Raw genomic sequence first — 23,990 nt, 5'->3', positions numbered from 1 at the left:
AGAACCTAGATTCACTTAGTATATTGAAGAAGATAACCGAAACAATGCACAAAGAAGGGGATTAAGTGGTTTCGCCTAAAAGCTAGAGACTGAACCGTTAAACCAATCTTACACACGAGGAAACGGAATTGAGACGCGAACTTGAGGCCCCACCCCTCACCCCTTCTTGACCAATCGCTGGCGACGCAACCGAAAGCTCGAGCGTGATAGGCGAGTTAAGGCCTCCCCCTAAGCCGTAAGTATCGCGAGGTAAAATGTGAAATCCGCCAACAATGGATTGGCTGACGGGATTGGTGACGTCAGACGCAAAACGCCGGGCCTAACGCGGGAGCGTGAAGGATTCCACGAATTCCGTTTGGAGGCATCTTTGAGCTCGCCGAGTAAGCATCATGAGCAAAGCTCACCCACCCGAGTTGAAAAAGTAAGTATGTGAGAGGCCTGCGTCTAAGTAGTAGCTTCTTTCCGTGCTTTGAGTTACTTAGGTCCTTCTCCATTTCCTCCAGTGTGCCTGGCGTGCGTATTCGGGCCGAGGCCGCGGAGAGCCTGGGAGCGTCTCGCGCCTGTGCCTGAAGCCCGCGCAGACCTCTCGTTTAGGCTTGGTCTGCGTGGCTTGGTTATCACTGACAGATAAGGCGCCTCTGTACTGTCTTCTCGCCTCTCTAGCTGTATCTCCCGAGCCCACGTCTCCCAACGCACTCTCACGCTCTTTCTCCTTTGCTTGGAGATCTGGGGTGCCATTCTTTGTTGAACATCTTGAATAGTGTTAAGTTCTAGATAAGGTGGCTGGAGAGTAATTTATATACAAAGAACTAAGATGGGCAGAATGGACGTGCTTAATATTGTGTGAGGAGTCAAAAGCACTTTTTTTAAGTTTGTTTTGAGAGAGTGAGCACGGGGGTGGGGGGCAGAAAGAGAGGGAGAGAATCCCTCCTAGCAGGCTCTGCACTTTCATAGAGTCAGAGGCGAGCCTCCCGCTCACCAACCCTAGTGTCATGACCTGAGCTGAAACCAAGAGTGGGATGCTTAGCTTACTGAGCCACCCAGGCATGCCCTATAAAGCCACTTTAGTTTTTTAGTTTATAGCTGTCTCTGAGGTTTTGTTTTGTTTGAGAGAGTTGTAAGCAGGAGAGGGGCAGAGGGGGAAAGGTTCTCAAGCAGACTCCAGCACCGAGGAGCCTGCTGGGCTTCATCTTAGGAGACTGAGATCATGACCTGAGTAGAAATCAAGAGCCCCACGCATAACCGACTGGGCCACTCAGATGCCTCAACTTTGAGCTTTAATTTGGAAATCCTATTCCTTTCTTTTGCTTTCTTGTGCTTAAGTTAAATGTGAATGTCATTTGATACCTGGCTCTGTTACCAGCTGTGTGAGAACCTTCCTTGTTTGTTTGGGGTTTTTTTCCTGTCAGAGAAGACTAGGGTTTTGGTTTTTTTTCCTGCACCCAGTAAAATCAACTCCAAACAGGATATTCCTATTTAAGATAGACGCAGTTTGAAGTTTTAACCTCTTCAAACACGCCTGACTGAACTTAACATGTTCCATGCCTCCTAAATATGTCTCTATCCTGTTTAGACCATGTAATGCCAGAATTCTGCAGGTAGTAGTTGGATAACACAACAGATACAAAATTGTTTCAGGGATCAATTTGGGAGAAAGCCATCTGGCCTCTGTATAGTTCCAGCTCCATAAAGAAGTCAGACTTAATTGAAAGGTCATATTTACATTTAAATGCACATTTGTATCAAAGCCATTTTGTGCAAAAATTATAAGCCTAACTTTAAGAAAAATCAAAATTATTGTGAAAACGCTAATCTGAAACTTACTCTTTTATTGATGAGCTGATAAAATCTTACAGGTACCCTGGATTTATCAAGAACTGGTAAAATGGTGATTATTTTTTAACAAAAGAGTCGTTCTCTACGTGTAATGTTAGATTCCTATTTGAGAATTTCAGAGGATGAAACTAGCTTTAATATTTTTCTCATCTCTACATTTCATGTGTTGTGAAGTCCTTTGAGACCTACCTGGACAATGACCTTCAATTTTTTTTTTTTCCTTTACCGTCTCATAAATATCATCTTTTATGCCCTCCTTCTGGTTTAGCCTAACTCAGTAGTTCTTAACTAGGGGCTAGGAATTCAGGTTCTGTCAGCAGGCATCTAGTGAGTAGAGGCCAGGGATGTTGTTCAACATTGTACAATGCACTGGACATCCTTCAACAATTATCTGGCCCCAGATGTTAATGTGGAGGTCAAGATACCGAGGCCTAACCAAATTCTCCCTCCCACCTCTTAAAAATTGCTGCCACAGTAGTCTTGCCAAAGACTGGACTCTGTTTTACTAATTTATCACCGTCTGCATGGTAAAGTCCAGAGTTCTTGACCCGGCATTCAAGCTCCTCCATCTGAAATCCAAGCACCAAATATTACACACACTAATATTTGCCCTATTCTCCAGCCAAAAATGAACCATTTGTATTTGCTTAAACTTTCTCACCTGCTCTGACCTTGGGCAATTTACTTAACCTTTCTGAGACCTAGTTCCTCATCTATACAGTGGTGGTAATAACAATATATAACTTTATATAGTCATCATAAAGATTAAGTAATGTGTGTTATGTTGCATTGTATGTATCATATTAAAATTACCATACTAAATATTTTTATTTGTGTGTCTTCTCACCCCTTTTGTCAGGCCTGTCATTTATATTTAAATTCTCCCATGATATGTTCTGCATTAAAATTGCATGAAATTTCATATTTTGTAGCCTGTAACTGGAAGAGGGAAAAACTGGTTTGACTACATAGCTTAGTATTCTCATAATATCCTGCTGAGATGGGATTTCCCTGTTTAATCCAGATTTTTTTTTAAAGCTTCAAGATATGTATTTATTTTGCTAAAAAATACTTAAGTGTTGAGGAATATTTTGAACACTTAAGATTGATGCTTAATATTAAAGAACGCTCCTTATTGTCTCAAATATAAAATAGCTATTGATTTGGATATAGTTTTATTACCTTCTAGTTTTCTCACAGCTTTGGTTTTGCTAATGACCAAAATCTAAACACATCTTTGTTTTTGTTATGGCTATAAAATCCAGTCATCAAGGGGCACCAGACTGGCTCAGTTGGTAGAGCATGCAACACCTGATCTTGGAGTTGTGAGTTAGAGCCCCATGTTGGGCTCTAAAACTTAAATTTTTTTTTAATGTTTATTTTTGAGCGGGGAGGGGAACAGAGGATCCAAAGCTTAGGCTTCATGCTGACAGCCATGAGCCTGATACAGGGCTTGAACTCACAAACCATGAGATCATGACCTGACCCAAAGTCAGACACGCTCATCCCACTGAGCCACCCAGGCGCCCCAAATATAATTTTGAAATCTTTAAGTATAGTAAAGTCCAGTCATCAAAAATTAGGTCGGTATTGAACAACAAGAATGTTTTTGTAATTCGTATCAGGATAAAGACTCATTTGATGTACATTAATATATTCTAAATCCATTCCATTTTTATTATCTTGCCCCTTCCTAAGTTCTATTTCTCTGTGTAAGTGCTAAATGAGGTACCCCTTTATTCCTGCCTCCTTTACAGCAGTACAAGGTTTTTGCTATTTTAAGTTTCATTATTTTTATTGTCCAATTTTAACAAATTATATTGACTGTACCTACTTTTGTGCTTATTTATGCTTAAATTTTTTTAATAATTTATATAATTTTACCCCTTTTTGCTTTTTCAGATTTATGGACAAGAAATTATCATGTAAGTTTTTTGGGGGTCTTTTGTTTCATTTTTAGTTAGTTGCTTTCTGCATGTGTCTTGGCAATATAATGTTTGGAGCAACTTTATAAAGATTTACAGCACACAGGACCTCTAATTCACATCCATTAATTAAGCAGGTTTATTGAAATCTTACACAAGCAATTCTGTTATCTAATCTTTTTTAATGTTTGTCTTTTTATTTTGAGAGAGAGAGTGCATAGGGGAGTGGCAAAGAGAAGAAGAGAGAAAATCCCAAGCAGGTTCCACACTGTCAGTGCAGAGCCCATTGTGGGGCTCAATTCTATGAACCGTGAGATCATGACCTGAGCCAAAATCGAGTCAGACACTTAACTGTCTGAGCCACCCAAGCACCCCCCTAATTTCTGATAGTTAACAGATTTCACAGTACTATTTCCTAGAAGCCCTCCCTCACTTAGACAAAATTAATGGGATTTTCCTATTTTGTGATATTTGAAAATTTATCAACCTTTTTTCCTTTAAAGCAAAGGACTTGGACTATGACTAAAAATCTGACCTGTACAGTACTTGAAGTATATAGGAGTTAAGACCAGGGCTTCAAAGGCAAGCAGCCTTCCCTTTGAATTCCAGTTCTAGCCCACAGTACTTGTAAAACCTTGAACCAGTTTCTTAAGAAGCTCTATACTTCATTTCCCTCATAAAAAGTTATGATAATTCTACTGGATACGATTTTCATAAGTTTTTTTTTCTTTAAAATTTTATTTTAATTCCAAAATAGTTAACATACAGTGTTATATTGGTTTCAGGTGTACAGTATAGTGATTCAGCACTTCCATGCATTATCCTGTGTTCATCATGGCAAGTGCACTCCTTAATCCCCGTCATCTATTTCACCCATTCCCGTACCTGGATTTTGGCGGGGGGTGGGGGGGGTTGTTGTTGTTGTTATTTTTGAGAGAGACCAAGTGTGATTGGTCAGACACAGAATCTGAAGCAAGCTCCAGGCTCTGAGCCATAAGCACAGAGCCTGACATTGGGCTTAAACTCACGAACTATGAGATCATGACCTGAGCCAAAGTCGAACACAACCGACTGGGCCATCCAGGCGCCCCCCCCCCCTTTTTTTTTTTTGGTAAGTTTAAACATGGAATTAAACGTGAAATGTGTAGCACACTTCTTGGTAGATAATAAGGACAATGGATTATATATCTCAGGTACCTGAGTTTTATTCCACTTAATTTTTAATGAACGGTTGATATTTAATGGTCAGTTTTATTAAACTTCTTTTTCCCATTTTATAGTGAAATTAAATGGTGGCAGACATGTCCAAGGAATATTGCGGGGGTTCGATCCCTTTATGAATCTTGTGATAGATGAATGTGTGGAGATGGCAACTAGTGGGCAACAGAACAATATTGGAATGGTGGTAAGTAAAGATAGAAGGTTTCTCTTGGAGATTTTGTATTTATCTTGGAATAAGGATTAATTTCCCTTCTATTAAAGTCTTGGGGTAAAATGGAATTAGGAAAATAACAGGCAAGATTAAACTTTCCATCTCCCATTTAGTTGGACATATGGCAGTCATTCAGCTGTGATGTAATCTCCATTCCTGTAGGTTAGATCTGAATCTTACGCAGAACACTCTGAAGTTCTTGGATTTGAAACAATAGTAGGAAGTCATTTTTGACTTTGCTTTAGTAAAGTCTTTATAATAGAGGCCAAAGTCAGTCCTTCGTTATAGTCAGTTTTAACATGCTTATGAATTCCCAGAAAATCTTCTTATAAAATGCATGTTCTGTTGGGGTGCCTGGCTGACTCAGCCAGAAGAGCATGTGACTCTTGATCTCGGGGTTGTGAGTTTGCGCCCCACGTTGGGTGTAGAGGTTACATAGAATCTACATTTTTGTTTTTTAAGATTTTATCTAACAAGTGCCCATGTGATCCAAATCTGCCAGGCCAAATCATACTTTTTGATTTTAATTGTGTGTATAATTAAACCCAGATTTTCTGACTTGTCACACCCAAATTTAAAGGTGGCCTTCAGGGTAGGGGCACCTGGTTGGCTCAGTTGGCTAAGCGTCCGAGGTCATGATCTCCTGGTCTGTGAGTTCAGGCCCCGTATTGGACTCTGCTGACAGCTCAGAGCCTGAAGCCTGCTTTGGATTCTGTGTCTCCCTCTGGCCCTCCCTCCCTCCCTCACACTCATGTCTCTCAAAAATGAATAAATGTTTAAAAAAAAGATTTTTTTTTTTTTTTTTTTTAAAGTGGCCAAGGTAAAAGTTGCAAGGGATGATCACAGTGACAGCCATTCACATGAAAGAAAATAGGAAAAAACCCAGAAACAATTATAGGAGTAAACATTTCTATATTCATTAGGGCATGGTGGTATGGCTACTGAGAAAGTTTTTGATGTTTGTCAACAAAACCCAGACTTTGAACTCTACTCTTTGTCCAGCACAGGACAATATACGCAGTAAGTGGTAAGCCCCAGGTTTCTTGGGAAAAGTAAATTAAAAAGGACAACTTCTGCTTTAGCAAATTACTGAACATAAAGATCTCTAAAAGGTGGTAAAAGTTCATAATTCTTAGCCTTGCCTTTTTTTTTTTTTTTTTTTAAGTTTATTTATTTATTTATTTTGAGAGAGAGCACATATGGGCACACCAGAGCAGGGAAGAGGCAGAGAGAGGAGGAAAGAGAGAGAGGGGGAGGGAGGGAGAAGAAAGGGAAGGGAGGGGGAGGGAGAGAGAGAGAAAAGAGAAACCCAAGCAGGCTCTGCACTGCATAAATCAGGGTCAGACACTTACCCAACTGAACCACTCAAGTGCCCATGCCTCACAATTTTTAATCACTCTTTCCAAAGTGTATGTTAGTGCTTCTTGCAAATGCTTTTCCATTTGAAAAACATTGATGGTCAGGGCTGGAAAAACAGCTTAGAGTCAGTCTCTAGATAGGGACGGGGGAGACTCCCCTCCCCCTCCAAGTTTTATGCAAATTGACCTTCCTTTTAAGGTATATTTTCCTTGAACTTCTATTGAAAATGAATAAAACTGTGGACAAATCATTAGCACCTAGTTTCTTCTAAAAACAGTTCTTAAATAGTCCCAAGATTTTTCTCTAGCCCTTCCTCTTACAAATACAGAAATATTGATTCTAAGAGGGTAGTTTTGATTTTTAGTTCATATCTCAACAGATTTGTTAAAAAAGATTCAATAATGACTTTGATGTCTAAAAGTCAGTTCTGGGGCACATGGCTGACTCAGTCGATTAACTCTTGATTTCAGCTCAGGTCATGATCTCACGATTCGTTAGTCCAGGCCTCAAGTCAGTCTCTGCTCTGTCTTCTTGGGACTTTCTCTCCCTCTGTCTCTGCCCCTCTGCCCCCCCCCCATCTCTGTCTCAAATAAATAAGTAAATAAAACTTTTTAAAAGTCTGCTCTAATTTGGGAAGACAAGGTTTCAGAGATTTGTGTGACACTTCTTGGAATTTTATCAGAGAAGGAATCGAACCTAGATCATACATCTGTCTCAAAATTTTCCCCCTGAATTTTTAAATTTTTTTTAACGTTTATTTATTATTGAGAGACGGAGCATGAGCATGGGAGGGGCAGAGAGAGGAGGAGACACAGAATCCAAAGTAGGCTCCAGGCTAGCACAGAGCCCGGACACGGGGCTTGAACTAAACTACAAGATCATGACCTGAGCCAAAGTCGTACACTTAACCGACTGAGCCACCCAGGCACCCCTTCCCCCTAAATTTTCATGGCCTTAATTGTTACACAGAAATTGGTTAAAAGCAGTGCCATCTCAAAGTCATTCAGATAATGAGTACCTACTTACTGTGTTAGGCAATCAGCTCTTCCACCTCTGATGCTTGTTGTGTGACCAAAAAAATGTTTGTGTTAGTAGGCAATACTTGCAGCTGATTAGCACTTGGAAAGTGAAATAATGATAACCTATCAGTTGTCCTTAATAAAAAGACATTCTAAAGAAAATGCAAGGATGGCTTTTCTGAGGTTGAAAGAAGGGAAACAAATAGGTTAGTTTTGTTTTTACAAGTTGTTTGGCAAAGCCAAACATTGCCTTTGTTATTCCCTTGTTCAAGTCATTGACCCACTGAGGCCATTGAAATGACTTTATACTATTATATTTAGAGTAGTGTGTGTTCAGGGCACTTGGGTGGCTCAGTCAATTAAGTGTCCAACTCTTGATTTCGGCTCAAGTCATGATCTCACAGTTTGTGGGTTTGAGCCCCGCATTGGGCTCTGTGCTGACAAAGCTGAGCCTGCTTGGGATTCTGTCTTTCCTTCTCTCTGCCCCTCCCATACTTGTGCTCTTTCTCTCCCTCTCTCAAAATAAATAAATAAATTTTAAAAGAAATGTGTGTGTTCTGAAGGGGCGGTAATCTGTATCTGTTAACTGGATAATTACCTAATGATGTCTCAACTAGCCTCTTCTGAGATATCCCCAGAGTTGTCAGTGGCCTCACTTCTGTCTTCAAGATTCTACTCCATCCCTAGAGTTCCCCTAAGAATGTAGTAAAAATTCTATATTAAGATGCTGCATAGTTCAAGAGTTCCTACTAGCTTTGTGGTTCTATAGCTCCATTTTAGGTTTGTATTCTTTATTAGATAGCTCTGCCCTTTCAAGAGACAAAAAGCCTTTGCAACACTTTGCAAAAACTAGCCTTGAAGCACACAAGGAGCACTATGGAATTCTAGACCTGATGGTTCCAGTTTGATTTGGAGAATGAGGCCTAAACACAATGAGAAAAGAGGAGAATTACTATATAACAAAGGTGTCCACTCACTAGCCTTATTTTGTGTATTACGTGAGAGGACAAAGAAGTGTGCAATACCTACCATTTTAGAAAATGTTGATGAGAATGACAGTGTTATTTTGTTTTTTAATGCCCCCAAAAGCCTCTGATCTGAACGTTTGAGTTATATGAAATAACTTCTCTGCCATCCTCCCCTTCTAGGGAAAGGGGTCAGCAGAAATGGACACATTTAGGGGCACCTGGGTGGCGCAGTCGGTTAAGCGTCCGACTTCATCCAGGTCACGATCTCGCAGTCCGTGAGTTCGAGCCCCGCGTCAGGCTCTGGGCTGATGGCTCAGAACCTGGAGCTTGTTTCAGATTCTGTGTCTCCCTCTCTCTCTGCCCCTCCCCCGTTCATGCTCTGTCTCTCTCTGTCCCAAAAATAAATAAATGTTGAAAAAAAAAATTAAAAAAAAAAAAAGAAAGGGACACATTTAGCAGAGAGCAAAGAAAGCTAGTAGTTTTTCATGCTTTGATCAGTGAAATCTGATATTCACCATCTGTTGCAAATAACCCAGGAATTAAAACTCTGAGAACTAAATAAGCATGTTGTTTAGATTTTTTTTTTTTTTTAATTTTTTTTTTTTCAACGTTTATTTATTTTTGGGACAGAGAGAGACAGAGCATGAACGGGGGAGGGGCAGAGAGAGAGGGAGACACAGAATCGGAAACAGGCTCCAGGCTCTGAGCCATCAGCCCAGAGCCCGACGCGGGGCTCGAACTCACGGACCGCAAGATCGTGACCTGGCTGAAGTCGGATGCTTAACCGACTGCGCCACCCAGGCGCCCCTTAGATTTTTATTCCTAACTTAGAGTAAAAGTGTATAGGCTCCTTCAGTCCCTATTTTCAGGACATTGTTCTTTTTTCATGCTGCTTTTTACTTCTTTGCCACCTTCTCATCATGCTCATTGCTGTTTGTATCTGCCAGGCTCCAAGACACTCCCACCTCCAAGACATTGTTCCTTTCCGATCTGTCAGCTGCAGTAATCACACGCAAGTTTGTTTATTTAACAGGGACTTACTGAGCCCTCTCTGTGCCTGCTACCGCTTTAGGCACTGGGGATACTGCAGCTGCCCTCATAGAAATGACATTTTCACAGCCCCTGGGTGGCTCAAAGTGTCCGACTTTGGCTCAGGTCATGATCACGCAGTTTGTGGGTTCGAGCTCTGCATCGGGCTCTGTGCTGACAGCTCAGAGCCTGGAGCCTGCTTCAGAGTCTGTCTCCCTCGCTCTCTGCCCCTCCCCCACTCACGCTCGCTCTCTTTCTCTTTCAAAAGTAAACATTAAAAATTTTTTTAAAATAAATGACATTTTCCCGAGGAAGACCATAACAATGTATATGATAAATAAAGCAAATAGAATGAGGGGAGAAAAGAACAAGTTACAGCTATTTTTACTTCAGCTGCCTATAGGCATAGCTCCACTTTTAATCCTAATCAGAATGCTTCCATTTCTAGTATTTCCTCTCATCCCCCTCCTGTCTTTTCACCTCGCCAGCTCTACTGGACCTGATCTGTGATTGCAGTGTGATCTACAGTCCACCAGGGGCTCCTTATTTTCGAAGTCCCCTTGCCTTCTAGTTTGACGTATTTTTCTGCCCCTTGTATTCTAACTCTCTTGAACTGTTACTGGCCATTTCACCTATGCTCATAAATATCCTTCCTTATCTTCGTTTGCAGAATGATTACTGATTAAGCACTGTGCTCTTTATAACTTCTCTTCCTGCCTCTAAGCTCCAATTCTTTTATTGCCAGAACAGTGGTTATTCCCTCAACTGTGAAACTTCACTGTCTTATATGGTTTTATGATGTCCTCCAAGTATCTTAACATTGGTGTTTGAAGTCTTCTAAGATTTGAGTGCAGACTGTCTTTGTTTCCCATTTCCTGTCATAACCTTTTACTGCATTCAAATTAGAGCCTTTCCTTATCCCCCTATACTTTTTCATCTTGGTTTTGTCTAGAGTTTCTGGTCTTCCTGTCAAAAATCTACCCCATTTTCAAGACCCAACTAAATGCCATCTTCATAAAGCATATTTTTCACAACTTCCATCCTGGTTTCTTCCCTAAATAATCTTGTACCCCTAAACTGACATATTCTGTACATTTATCCTATTGACTTAACAGATTCCTTGGGACCGAGAGGAACATGTTGAGTACTGCAGTTTAGAAGATGAAATGAGTTATGGGGACTTGACATCTCAAGAGTACTTGTTAGTCTTATTAAATCTAGAAAATGTACATCTTTTTTACAAAGGGCTTAGTAGCTTCTTGTCATAATTAAGATTTATGTAATAATAACCCTGTGTCTTGAAAAAAGGCCTCACAACTGATTTTTAATACTGAAAAACCATTAATTTTGTGAAAATTCTTTCATCAGTATGTCAAATAAACTGTGTGGGTTTTTTTTGTTTTTTTTTTTTTTTTTAAGGTAATTCGAGGAAATAGTATCATCATGTTAGAAGCCTTGGAACGAGTATAAACAATGGGTGTGTTCACCAGAAGAAACCAACTGCTTCCACGTGTCCCCTTCATAGCACCTGTTTTACTACAATATAAAAATCAGGTCGTGCATTTTCATATTGAACTTTTTTGTTAAATAAACTTTTTTAATAGTCAAAAAATGCTTTCTCAGACATTCCGAACATGGAAAATTGAATGTTAGCTTTTACTCTAGTTTTTTCTAACACAAACTGTTCCTGGTTGAGACTGATTTATTCCAAAGCTTTTATGCATTAATATTGAAGAATCTGATTAAATGTGAAGCATGGCTAGGATGGCTTTTTTTCATCTTTTAATGGAAAGATAAAGAACCTGCAAACCTGAGCAGATTTCTTCTGAAACATTAACCGTAATTTTCAAAACTCTTGTAGTAGTTTTGATGTACTCTTTTCCAAGTACATCTATATTCCACGTATACTGCAATTGAAGTAAAACACAGGAAGTAACGATATAGTTGTTTATTTTGAACATAAACAGGGAAGATTTTTTGAATACAAGAATAGAAATAGAACTCTAGAGAAAAACATTCCAGTGTTTTGTGGTTCTTTGTAGAGTATAAAGAATAGAAATAATGCTGCCCATAATATATTCATCTAGGTCATAAATTTTATGGCGCACAAACTCAGATGAAAAGATACATTACAGATGGTAATATCATAAACCTAACTTCAAGAAACCTACCAAGCAGATGCTGTACTTTTTGTGATCTGGTAAAAAAGCCTGCAAATCTTAAATCACTTTAACACTGTATAAAATGTATATTCGGGTGAGTATGTAAGATATTTGCAAACCACAACATAATGGATGGCTTATATGTATCTCTAAAATGTTTCTTCTGGTTTATAAAAAAATGTTTACAACAAAATAGCTAGAGCGATTAAACCAACTTAATCCCAATAAGGGGAATTGATGTCAAGTCTAGTACATTTTTACTCTTCTCTGGCAGCTCTTTAAATTTTCACTGATATGGACAGGGATTTTTTGCAACCACATAGAGCTAAATTATAGAACTGGTTGTACTAAGCATGCTTCCTAGACCAAGAGCATCACGTAGGAACTTAACAGAGATGCATGTTTTCATCTTATGCTTGATATGTTGATAATGTGTTTTGCTCTTGGAGGAAGCAATTTCCAGTGCCCTTTTGGAAAACAATCAGATACAACAGCAACATTTTAAATTGGGGTTCTGGTAAGTAAATACAGATATCACAAAACAAGTCTGTGAGTAATAGAAATTAACTATTACCAGTTTTTATTCACCAATCTTTAGCATATATATAACACAATATTACATTCTCTACAATATTGTCTTCATTAAAACCACAGGGAAAAAAAATGTGACTGCGTCTTAACAAGTAAAATTTTTAAAAAGCTGACCTTTTGACAGAGCATAGATTTAATCACCGCCTTTACATCAAATATATCTTGGCAGTTTTATCAGCATATTAATATTCACAATTATAGTAGAGACAAAATCATTTTAAGTAAGAATCAATATCATTTTGCTGAATATCTACTGCCATAATCTGGTGATGGACTTTTTTGTCTCAACGATACTTATTAGTTCTGTTGTAGTTACTTTTAGAATTCACAAGCTTTTACTTGTTTTGTCCTACTAGTGACTAGAGAGACAGCCATTGATGATCTTTGTAGGATAGATGTAGAACTGGTTCTTAAGTTTGGTTGCATATTAGAATCATTTGAGAAGCTTTAAACTCTTACAGATTATTCCAGTGTGCAGCCAAAGTTGAGAACTGCCTTAAAAACAAGATTTCAGCAACCGGTTTCTCACCCCAAATGCTACAGTAGTTTTAGAAGCATTTAAGTTTGAACATAATGCTGGATTTGATTGTGGTGTCATTCTGGATCTCCTAGTGTCAACTGCTCTGGAGAAATCTAAGTTGCCTCTTGTCTGTCAGTGCTTACTATCAAGATTACTACTAGAGTTCTTATTGAGAGAAATGATTCTTCACAAAAATGAACCTTTGATAATGCATTCAGTTTCTTGGGACTTTTAAGGCACTAAAAACCCTTTGGAGACATCTTAAACCCCCACATTAGTGATTCTCAACCCAGGTTGCACCTTAGAAACTTTTTAGCTACAATGCTGAGATCCTATCCTCAATCCATTAGATCAGAATCTCTGGTTGCATGGGGGTCTTTCAATATTTCTTAAAGTTCCATAGGTGAGGATTTGATAATAGACTGCCAATTTCTTAAATCAATAGCCTATATTTGCTTTCATTTTACTTGAGATTTTTGTATGACAAAGTTCTCCTGAGGCTTCTGAATTTCACCCCTAATAAAATCAGGGGGGAAGGAATCCAAAGAATATTCAGAAAGTCAAGGCTTCTACATGGGCACATCTACTTTGAAAAAGTATAAATTAAAACCAAGCATAGGATACCAGCTCTAACAGTTAAGTGTTAACTATCTGACTGAAGGTCACTTCCAGCTGTGAAGCACAAATGAACTAGTTTAACTAAAAGTTAACATCTTTAAATTCTTTCTCAAGTGCTCAGCTTGAAATAAATCCAGGGCCCCCACCCACCAGACCTAGTGAATCAGAATCTCCAGAGGAGCTAGAGAAACCACATGCTTAACAAACTTCAGGTGATTCTATACTGTTGGCAGATATTAAGAGTTAAGAAATTTTGGAGATGGTATAAAGATAGTAGTTAACCCCTTCATGCTTAATTAGAAACCTGTTATTTTCTCATGACTCACTGGGATTACTTTTGTTAAACAGTACTAATATATGGCAAAATATCAGATTCAAAATCATCTCTGCTCAGATTGTGTTCTTTTTTGCCAGTGATATTCCATTTGGAACCAGGAGGGGGAAAAGAAAGTGATCAGTATCATTTCATAGTTCAGTTTTAAGTTTCTCATATAAGTCCTCTTGGTCAATCATGTCTGTGTGCCCATTCCAGCGATGATAAGCAAGGAGAGCGGCATTGTGGGCTGCAATGGCACTCATCTCCATGGCACTTGCTGCACACTCTATGCCATTGAGGTAGTAAAGTCTATCGTGGAGTATGATGGAGGGGCATTTCTCTGGAGGCTTATAGCGAGGATATGCAAGCCATGGCTGCTTCACAGCATAATCATAAGACAGAAAGAGCTTTAATATTTGTTCTTTAGTGAGGATTTCTTGAGAAAAGATCTTCCAAACATGCGCCCTTTCTGTTGATGGTTGAGGATTATCATTTTCTGTTACAGAGGACACAATCCCAATGCTATTAATGAACAAATCTGAATTATCAGTGGTTAAGATTGTACTGAGATCAAATTTGTCTAAGGCTCTAGAGCTAAAAAGAGTTGAATTCAGTTGCCCCTTAATTAAAGTTGTCACTATATGTTGGTAGTACTGATGGAATTCCTCAATTGGAGGATCAAAGTTGAGAAAAGTTATGTTGGACATTTTTCGATTCAATGGAGTGGCCACCAAGACGATATCATAGAAGTCTGAACGTGTCTCAGATCCAATTTGGTAGACCACTTCATACATCTTTGTGGGATTTCCTAGAGGAAAGAAGCATTCATGTTAGTCTTTCTAGCACACTATACTTTATACCTTCCAAAAATAATTATGTTAATAAAGTAGAAAATAGTTAAGGTATAATTCTGAGGAATTAAAAAGACGTTTAGGGGCACAGGGGTGGCTCAGTTAAGCGTCTGACTCTTGGAATACCTTGTCAGTAAGTAAAAAATACAGAATTTTGGGGTGCCTGGGTGGCGCAGTCGGTTAAGCGTCCAACTTCAGCCAGGTTACGATCTCGCGGTCCGTGAGTTCGAGCCCCGCGTCGGGCTCTGGACTGATGGCTCAGAGCCTGGAGCCTGTTTCCGATTCTGTGTCTCCCTCTCTCTCTGCCCCTCCCCCATTCATGCTCTGTCTCTCTCTGTCCCAAAAATGAATAAACGTTGAAAAAAAAAAAATTAAAAAAAAAAATACAGAATTTTTACTTTTAAGAATGAGATTATTCTTTAATTCCAAGGAGACATGCCACTGTACTTGAGCGCATTTGGGAATATTTCTATGTGGCACAACATACACACAATTTATAATTCCATCATTTGGAAATGAGTGCAAGATGACACAAGAGTGGTTTTTCTCCCTGAGCAATTATTTTCTAGAGGGGAAATCAGGAACAATAAAATAGAATTTCAGGCTCACCTGTCCGCTTGGTCCTTGTTTTCTCCTCTATGTACATTACTGAGCCAGTTATAAGGTTGCTTTTGGACGCACGAAGGAGCCCTGAGCAAACAAGTTTATTTCCACCTTCTACTGCCCAAAGGCCAGAATCCGCACAGGACATTGATACTGCCCCTGTCAGTGGTAGGAAAAAAAAAATGTATTTTAATTCTGACTCTGTAAAAGTCCCTCTACCTACTTTCTCTTCCCAATTCAGGTGAGTTCTACTCCAAATGTCTCCAGACATTGCCAAATAGCCCCTGAGGGCAAAATCTCTATGAAAGCTAAGGACTCTCTCCCCCTAAAAATGCACAGATCTACATATACACAATTTTGCCAACAATGTCTGAGGTTTCAGAAAAAGGTAAGTCTTCTCTAATTCATAGCCTAAAGTAAGGAGTCACCATACATCAGGTAAGCCCTTTTGTGAGCTAATATCCATAATATTCCAAGCCTGGGCTTACCCACAAAGCCATTGATGTTCATGCTTTGGCCATAATTGACCCTCATGACAGGAGCAACAATTTCATTGAGGAATTTCTCAGAGAAGCCTGCTTTCTGCAAGGTTTCAAGAAGTGTTCGGTTAAGCATTCCAAGGAATTCGTCCCCTCCAAGAGAATGTAGTAACTTTTCTACGCTACTGAAGGCATAGTCATGAGACTGGTAGCGGTAGATCCTTTTGAAAAGAAGAGGAATAGCCATTAAACACCAAACAAGATGGGAAGGGAAATTGCATCATAAGATTCAAACTTTCATATCTCCTTCTACTGAACTTCTACCTATCATGTAAGATGCACCTCAGTCACCATCTTCCCTGGGTATCCCAGAAGTTCTTATCCCCATCCCTACTCCCACCTCCTCTGGAAGGACACTGTCCTTGTATACTCTTCTGCATTAATAAGGTCACTGTGAGCACTTTTAAAGAAGTGGGTATGTCATATGTCTCCTTCAACTTTTTATCTTCCAGCAGCAGTTAAACATTTCTAAAATTAAACTTTATCTTTTCCACCAGGCTTGATCCTCTCCACCCACCCCCTATCCCAGCCAAAATGTAGGCTGGGATGTTCGTTCACTGCTAACATCCCACAAGTCATCCTCAGTTCATCTAATTCCAAATTTAAATATTTTCACTTCTGCTTCTCCCATCAAAAAAGAAAACCTTACCAGTCTTCACAACATCTCTCTCCATTCTCATTTCCCTGATCTTAACTCAGGATTTATATTCAGACTACCAAGCTGAATAACTGATCTACCTACCTGCTTCCAGTTTTGTTTCTTTGAAACATTTATGAATCTCTCAGAAACCTAAAACACATCTTTTGTCATCAGCTTATGCAAAAAACAACTTGTGGGGTGCCTGGGTGGCTCAGTTGGTTAAGCATTCGTCTTTAGCTCAGGTCACAAACTCGCAGTTTGTGGGTCCAAGCCCCACTTCAGGCTCTGTGCTGACAGCTCAGAGCCTGGAGCCTGCTTCAGATTCTGTGTCTCCCTCTCTGGTCCTCCCCTGCTTGTACTCTGTCTCTCTCTCATAAAGATTTAAAAAACATTTTTTAACTTCTTACTGCTGCTTAGTAAATAAACTCCTGACCAAAAAAAAGGAATGTATTTTAGAGCCAAATTCATCAAGTCTAACTGCCTTTGCTCTAACTGCAGACAGAGAAACAAGTAAAAGAACTCTGAAAGTCTCATGACAAGTAGAAGGCTCAAGCACAAGCTGCCCCCTGTGCCCTCAACCACACACTTACCCTCCCCTGAACAAACCTGACCCATTCACTGATACCTGAAAATGCTCTGCATGTTGCTCCAACACTACATTAGCTCTTCTCTCCAACCAGAACACACTTCTTTCAGCTTGAACCCCACCTGCTCTGCAAAGTTTTGCCCAACTTCCCAGTTCACAGTACCCATGCCACTCATTCAGCACTATTGCTTAATTTTTAGAAAATCCCACCTGATATTTTCTTGAACTTCACGGACTTAAAAGAATATCCACATAAATTAGTTGATGCTGACTTCAAAATGTTATTTTTCAAGTGAAAAAATGAGAAAAGTTATTTTTCAAGTGATACAAAAATGAGAAAGGATTCCTCTCCCTCAAGGAGCTTACAGTTAGGTATAGGTAATAAGGCATATGCACAGATAAGTAATGAAACAAAGGAAGAAATAGGTGCCAAAGAAAGATCTCTCAGTGATCCCAGGAGGAGAATTTTTACAATTTTCTTCTCTCAGAGTTGTAAAGTTTTGAGCAGGGACAATGTCACATCCATTTCAGTATTACCTCCTATCTACCAGTGAGTATAGTATATAAAACATTGAATACATTTTTGTGGGAAAAATTAATACCAGTGCCCAAACTGAGAAACAAATCACTCCTTCCAACCATATCAATCCCTAGGAACTTAAAAAAAGTAGAGGGTGAAAACACTGAGTTCTCACTTGAGAAAACAGACTGAGAGAAAAAGGGATTCTCAATAAGATTTAACAGCTGCTTACTCATCAGAAACCATGAAGGCCAGAAAGTAGTGGGTCAAGGTGTTGGTAAGGCTGGTTCCTTCTGGAATTTCTGATGGAAGATTCCATTTCTTGCCTTTTTCAGTTTCTATAAACCACCTGCATTCCTTGGCTTGTGACATCTTCCTAGCGTCCTTCCAACCTCTTGTTCCCATCATCACATTTCCTACTACTCTGATCCCCCTGCTTCCCTCTTACAAGGACTCTTGTGATTACACTAGGCCCACTTAAATAAGTGAGAATGACCTCCCCATTTCAAGATCCCCAATGAAATCATTTCTGCAAAGTCCCTTTTATCATGAAAGGTAACACATTCACAGATTTCAGGGATTAGGGTATAGACATCTTGCAGGGGCAGGGAGGCATTATTCAGCCTACCACAGGGGGCTACTCCATCGATACAAACAAGAGTTAATAGTGCCTTGCATCAAAGTGTAGCAGTGATGTTAGTGAGAAGTGATGGAATTCTACATACATTTTAAAAACTGATAGGATTGGGGGACCTGGGTGGCTCAGTCAGTTGAATGTCTGACTTCAGCTCAGGTCATGATCTTGTAGTTCACAGGTTCGAGCCCCACATTGGGCTCGCTGCTGTCAGCAGAGCCCACTTTGGATCCTCTGTCCCCCTCTCTTATGCCCCTACCCCGCCTGCTCACTCTCTATCAAAAAATAAACATTAAAAAAAATTAATAAAATTTAAAAACTGATAGGATTATAGACAGACTGGATTTGGGAAAGGAGAGAGAGAAAAGAGTAAAACATTCAAAATATTTGTTAGGAGTAAGTGAAAGGATCAGTCTCAGATCAAGAAATGTTAAGGGGCACCTGGGTAGCTCAGTCAGTTATGCATCTGACTCTTGATTTTCCCTCAGGTCACGATCTCCCAGTGTCTGAGATTGAGCCCCACGTTGGGCTCTGTGCTCTCCCTCTCTCAAAAAGTAAACATTATGTTCTTGATTTATTGGAAGAAACAAATGTAGGATGCATGGCCCTTTGAACAACATAAGGATCAGTGCTATATATTTGATGTGTAAGCAAATACTAAAGACCAGAGAGAGGCAGTAATTCAAGGAAGTTTGGTAATTGTTTTCTAAATTTGAAAATAGTAGGGGCGCCTGGCTGGCTCAGTCCATAGATGATGTGACTTGATCTCTGGGGTCAGGAGTTAGGGCCCCACGCTGGGTGTAGAGTTTACTTAAACAACAACAAAAAAGTATAATCTATGTATCCCATCACTGGGTCTTTTTCACAGTACTATAATATCCAGAATTCACTTTAAAAGTGATTTCTTAATTTCTCCCAGGGCAATTCTCTACATGCCAAGCAAGCCACTGGTAAGAAAACTAACAGATAGAGGCAGGTCTGCATCTGGTGCCATCTGAACTTGATTTTCCTGTAGAGCATGCAGCAACACGCCACCTACCTTCTCTACAAAGTTACTGGCTATTTCCACCCAAGTCCTATGTATTTTCTTAGTTACTGGTTTATTGCTTATCTACTAGAACGTATATTCTTTGAGGACAGGAATGTGTTCTAGGTTCTACATCCACAGGATCCAGAATAGTGCCTGGCACATAATTAGGCAGTCAATATTTGGTGAATGAATGAAAGATTACTACTTTAAAATAATCTGCACTGTAGCTGACCTTAATATGCCCACTGGAAAGGTGTTCAAGGAATCATCCCAACAGTGATGTTTAGAAAGAGAAATCCCTAGGGTGCCTGGGTGGCTCAGTTGGTTGAGCTTCCGACTTCGGCTCAGGTCATGATCTCGCAGTCTGTGAGTTCGAGCCCTGCGTCGGGCTCTGTGCTGACAGCTCAGAGCCTGGAGCTGCTTCAGATTCCGTATCTCCCTCTCTCTCTGCCCCTCCCCCATTCATGTTCTGTCTCTCTCTGTCTCAAAAAATAAACACTAAAGGAAGAAAGAGAAATCCCCAACTACCCTAAGTTAAAAAGCTAGAGTGTATTTATCCTACTCAACCCTTAAATCTGTCCTTATCAGTACTTAATCATATGACATGTAATTTTACCTTTTTTAACAATTTTACTACATTGAAACATTCATAGTAATGAAATATCATTAGCACTTACAAGCTGAATTTCTCCAGCATCTAAAATTGTAAACAAGCGTAAAAATTAGCACAGGCCAATGGCCTTGGGAAAAAGGCTGCGTCTTTCAAAGTTAGGCCAGTTATTTTATTTTTCCTAATTACCAAAACAATATACACAGAAAAGTTTGAAAATACAGAAACACTTAAAGAAGAAAAAGTGGAGGGGCACTTGCATGGCTCAGTGGGTTAAGCGTCCCGACTTCGGCTCAGGCCATGATCTCATGGTTCAGGAGTTCAAGCCCCGCATCGGGTTCTGTGCTGATAGCTCAGAGCCTGGAGCCTGCTTCAGATTCTGTGTCTCCCTCTCTCTCTGCCCCTCCCCTATTTGTGCCGTCTGTCTCTCAAATATAAATAAAAATATTTTTAAAAGAGGGGGGTGGGGAGTGGCACCTGTATTCTCACTACCTGTAACAGTGCTGGAATTTAGTATCAATTTAAATTCTTGGGGCACACAGCTGATACTCTGCCTCAGGCTACTGGCTCACTGAAACATCATGTCACAATTAAAGTTAATTTAAGTTTTGTGGTCCTTTCTACCAGCTCTTACACACATTACCTCATTCATCCATACAATGTCAGCACAGTGCAGAGATTAAGTGTGAGAACTCTGGAGCCAGAATGCCTGGGTAGGAACTCCAGTTCCACCACTCACTAGGTGAGTGTACTTGCACACTTGAAACCTCTGTGCCTCCACCTTCCATATCTGTAAGAAGCTAATAACTATACCTGAGAGAGGTATCATAAGAATTCAAAGCTAACATTTGTAGAGGATTTAAGAGTGTGTGGCAGAACTAAATAAGTATTTGCAGAATACAGTCGGAAGCAAAAATTACTCTTAATTTTCAAGTGGATAAACGGTCTGCATACTTTATATAAACCATTTGTCTAACAATCTTACAAACAGACCTTAAAATTAGGTAGAGAACTGTTTCAAGAAATTAGAATTTCTAAAGACCATCTAACTAAAAGGTCTTAGGTTAAATGGAAGGGGAAAAAATTACCTCATAAACTTGTCCAATATATCCTCTACCCACATGTGCATTCGGAGGGACTGAAATCCATAGTGCCAAATTAGTTTAATCATGTTAATTATGAACCAGCTGCTCTCCTCAAACACCAGAGTCTCTCCATTATACACCCCCATTAGGCCACCAAAGCCCTGAACAGTAGACAGACCTGCAAAAACAGAAAGGGTTGGCTAAGTCAGTGGTTTCTGTGTTGACCAAATGAAAGAAGGTAATCTGAAGCTATCAGGGATACTCTGAAGTGAGTGAATTCCAGGTTTCCCCCAGTTCTCAGAAAACATATTAAAGGAGCTCTATCTTTAGAACAGCATGTAATACACTGCTCATTCATTATACTGTCCAAAAGCAGATATCTAAAGGATGGGTCAGATGCTCATGCAGATATGTCAAAATTAGACTGGCTATTTTTAGTTGCAAAAGACTAAAAAGTAAAAGGAAAATGCCAGAATACCAACTGAATTCAACTTCCAAACAAATGTTAGACAGGAGTATGACCAGCATAAGTTGCTCCTGGCATACATTTGTCCTCAGGAAGGAAAGAGAGACCACAGGAGATGTGGAAGGCAGCAAAGAGAAAGGAGGCATCCCCATTCCTGTGCAAATCCTATTTTGCATAACTGAGTATTTCAAATAACTAAAAGGAGGTATAAATTACACAATATTCCCTGAGCAAAGGGCCTGCAGAGACCTGCTAGCCTTTCCTCACAACCTGTCTAGCTCCTCTGGTGGCACAGAAGTAGTCATATGTTCCAGGTTCTAGGCACACGTCTGCACCCATGCCTGTGTGAGTGACTTTAAGCCAGACATTTCAAACTTTGGGCCTCATTTCCCCAGCTGTAAAATGAGTACACAAGGTTTCTACGGACTCAAACCATTCTTTGATTCTTCAGCTTGAACCCAGAGGTTTAAGAACTAAGAACAGCAACCATCCCCACCCCACCCCCAACCCCCGCCCCCACCCAATGGCTGTAATTCCAGATAACTGAAGATACAGATAACTAGTGTCCCATTACGGGGAAAGTGGCTCCTAACTAAGCTTGTACTTGTACTAGTTGCTAGCAGCAAAGTGAGGAAAACAGTGTTGCCAACTTCTCTGTAAAAAACAATTAGCAAAGCAGAAAAACTTCAGATCCCTATCTGATAAAAACATCCATGGATGGTCACACAGAAATCCACTTAGCTCTTAAGACCAAATGACATACCCAGGTCCTTGACAAAACGCTTCATGTGCAGATTTAAAGGATGGATGACAGAACCTCCTGCCTCGTATTCTTGCCCTCGAACAGTCATGGTGGCCAGGCGGCCTCCCACCTCTCCTCTTTCAAACAGGTCAATCTTCACATCTTTCCCAAATTTCTGCCGCAGATAATAGGCTGCTGAAGTGCCACCAATTCCAGCTCCAATAATTGCTATGGGTGGGGAAAAAAAAAAAAAAGGAACAGTTTCTTTCCCTCTCAGCTATGTGGGTTTTGTTTTTGAATAACAGATGTTACTTAAGGCTATAATCACCAATTTAGGGAAGCTGGGCACGGGAGGCAAGTCACAGTTGCTGTGAAGCTAAAACTGTGAATCTAGGCAGACGCTGCCCACCCCCCCCCCACCCCGACAAAAGTGGTATTACATTCACGTGCAAATGGACATTAGAATTTTTTTTTTTTTGCCAGATCCCCAAGGGTTCTCACAGTTCTTTGTCAAGGCACCACTGGATCTGCACACCCTTCTTTGTGCCCAGCGCATGGGAACAGAGGAGGTGGGCCTTTCCAGCACGTATTTCCAATAAAGTGGCCGCCATTTTTACTAAGATTTGTTCTGTCTCATTAACACAGATAGGTTAATGTTCCCACAAAACAAAGCTTTACCGGGAATAAAAAAAGCAAAACAAACGCAGCAAAAACCATGAATGAAACTTCAGAGTGGATTATTGCCGCTGTGTAGTAGCCCTAGATAGGGAAATTGTGCAAGCTAGGGCCTCTAGGAGCAGGCCCACCTCAGCAAAGCAGGTGATGGAAATGGGGTTCCAGTTCAGCCTATCAAGGGAAGCAAACAGGGTCAGCTTGTTGGCACTGCTCAGTGTGCTACGGCCGCGTGCGCCTGTCATCTGCACAGCGAGGCGGCTCGTAGTTCCAGAACAAACCAGAAGACTGGCCTCCCAAAGGTGTAGCAAGGGAATGAGAAGAGGGGCCTCCCCCTCCCCAGCCCCCAGGCCTCCAGAACAAGGGGCTGCAGGGACGCCTGGCTGCCCTCCGCCCACCCCAAGGCCCCCTCCATGGCCCGTTCCCCAAGTGGGCACATCGACACGCCCGGGAAGACGCGGTCCCTGGGGCATCGACAGTGGCGAGCCAAGAAGACTATGACCTCCGAGAAGGATTCAGAGCGCGTGGCCTGGCGGGCTTCGCAGCCGACGGGCCTGGTGCACTGCGCAGCGGCCGCCTGGAGCCGGGCGCGCTCCAGCAACCCTCCCGCGCCGCCCCACCCCTCACCTACCGATCTTATCCGGCGGGGCCCGCAGCTCGGCGCTCCCAGGGCACCCCCAGCTGCACACCAGCAGCCACAGCCCCAGAAGCGACGAGCCGAGCTGCCCAGCCGTGCGCCCCATGGCCACCGGAGCGCAGCAGTCAGCTCCTTGCGCCCCACCGTCGGCCAGTTGCTGCGAGTCTGCGCGCTCTGCACGCCCCGCCCCCGGCCGGCCTTGCCCCTCCGAGCCCCGCCCAGGTCCGCTTCCTGCCGGCGCGCGCTCCAGCATCCCAGTTCTGCGCGTCGCTCCAGGAGCTCCCAAGCGTGGTCAGCCCGGTGCCCAGGCAGGCCTCGCCCCTCCGAAACGCACCCTGCTTCAGGGACTTAACAAAGGCACCAGGGGCGGAGGCTCACCCAAGCTCGCCGCCTTACTCCCCATCTATTCAGGTGAAGCACCTTACTTCTTCACTACTGCCCTCTTCTGTCCCTTCAACCTCTCCCTGTCAAAGAATGCACAAAGCAAATCGCTGTCAAGAACAGAACTGTGGAGCAACAAATGCTTACTGAGTGGTTACTGTGTTTCGGGACTGTTGGGCATAAGCGTAAAATGAATGGTTAAATAGTGGTAGGTGAAAG

The 23,990-nt window shown here is 41.2% G+C and overlaps 2 protein-coding genes across 2 annotated transcripts; one reads left to right on the top strand and one right to left on the bottom strand.

Annotated features, from left to right (window-relative positions):
- Window positions 1-306: 306 nt before the first annotated feature.
- SNRPG (small nuclear ribonucleoprotein polypeptide G) lies at window positions 307-11,180 on the top strand. The gene is made up of 4 exons (XM_047852512.1): window positions 307-421; window positions 3,739-3,761; window positions 5,042-5,166; window positions 10,988-11,180. The coding sequence occupies exons 1-4, from the start codon at window positions 390-392 to the stop codon at window positions 11,036-11,038; spliced, it is 231 nt and encodes a 76-aa protein (XP_047708468.1). The 5' UTR covers window positions 307-389; the 3' UTR covers window positions 11,039-11,180.
- A 1,113-nt stretch (window positions 11,181-12,293) lies between these two features.
- Window positions 12,294-23,550, bottom strand: PCYOX1 (prenylcysteine oxidase 1). Its single transcript, XM_047852510.1, has 6 exons — window positions 23,385-23,550; window positions 22,103-22,309; window positions 20,877-21,051; window positions 15,718-15,929; window positions 15,236-15,388; window positions 12,294-14,583 (listed from the first exon to the last, which is right to left on the bottom strand). Exons 1-6 carry the CDS (start codon window positions 23,494-23,496, stop codon window positions 13,925-13,927), a joined length of 1,518 nt encoding a protein of 505 aa, XP_047708466.1. The 5' UTR covers window positions 23,497-23,550; the 3' UTR covers window positions 12,294-13,924.
- Between the last annotated feature and the right edge of the window lie 440 nt (window positions 23,551-23,990).

This window comes from Prionailurus viverrinus, chromosome A3 (assembly GCF_022837055.1).
Source record: "Prionailurus viverrinus isolate Anna chromosome A3, UM_Priviv_1.0, whole genome shotgun sequence".
In the NCBI taxonomy this organism is placed as follows: Eukaryota; Metazoa; Chordata; class Mammalia; order Carnivora; family Felidae; genus Prionailurus; species Prionailurus viverrinus.
The sequence above is the reverse complement of the archived record's forward strand: the minus strand, read 5'-3'. Positions and strand labels throughout refer to the sequence as shown.

Coding starts and splice junctions, on each gene's coding strand:
- SNRPG (XM_047852512.1), top strand. CDS start 390: ATGAGCAAAGCTCACCCACCCGAGTTGAAAAA. Junction 3,762..5,041: donor TATGGACAAGAAATTATCAT/GTAAGTTTTTTG, acceptor CCCATTTTATAG/TGAAATTAAATGGTGGCAGA. Junction 5,167..10,987: donor AGAACAATATTGGAATGGTG/GTAAGTAAAGAT, acceptor TTTTTTTTTAAG/GTAATTCGAGGAAATAGTAT.
- PCYOX1 (XM_047852510.1), bottom strand. CDS start 23,496: ATGGGGCGCACGGCTGGGCAGCTCGGCTCGTCGCTTCTGGGGCTGTGG. Junction 21,052..22,102: donor GCGTTTTGTCAAGGACCTGG/GTATGTCATTTG, acceptor CTGTTTTTGCAG/GTCTGTCTACTGTTCAGGGC. Junction 15,389..15,717: donor GAACATCAATGGCTTTGTGG/GTAAGCCCAGGC, acceptor TACCACTGACAG/GGGCAGTATCAATGTCCTGT.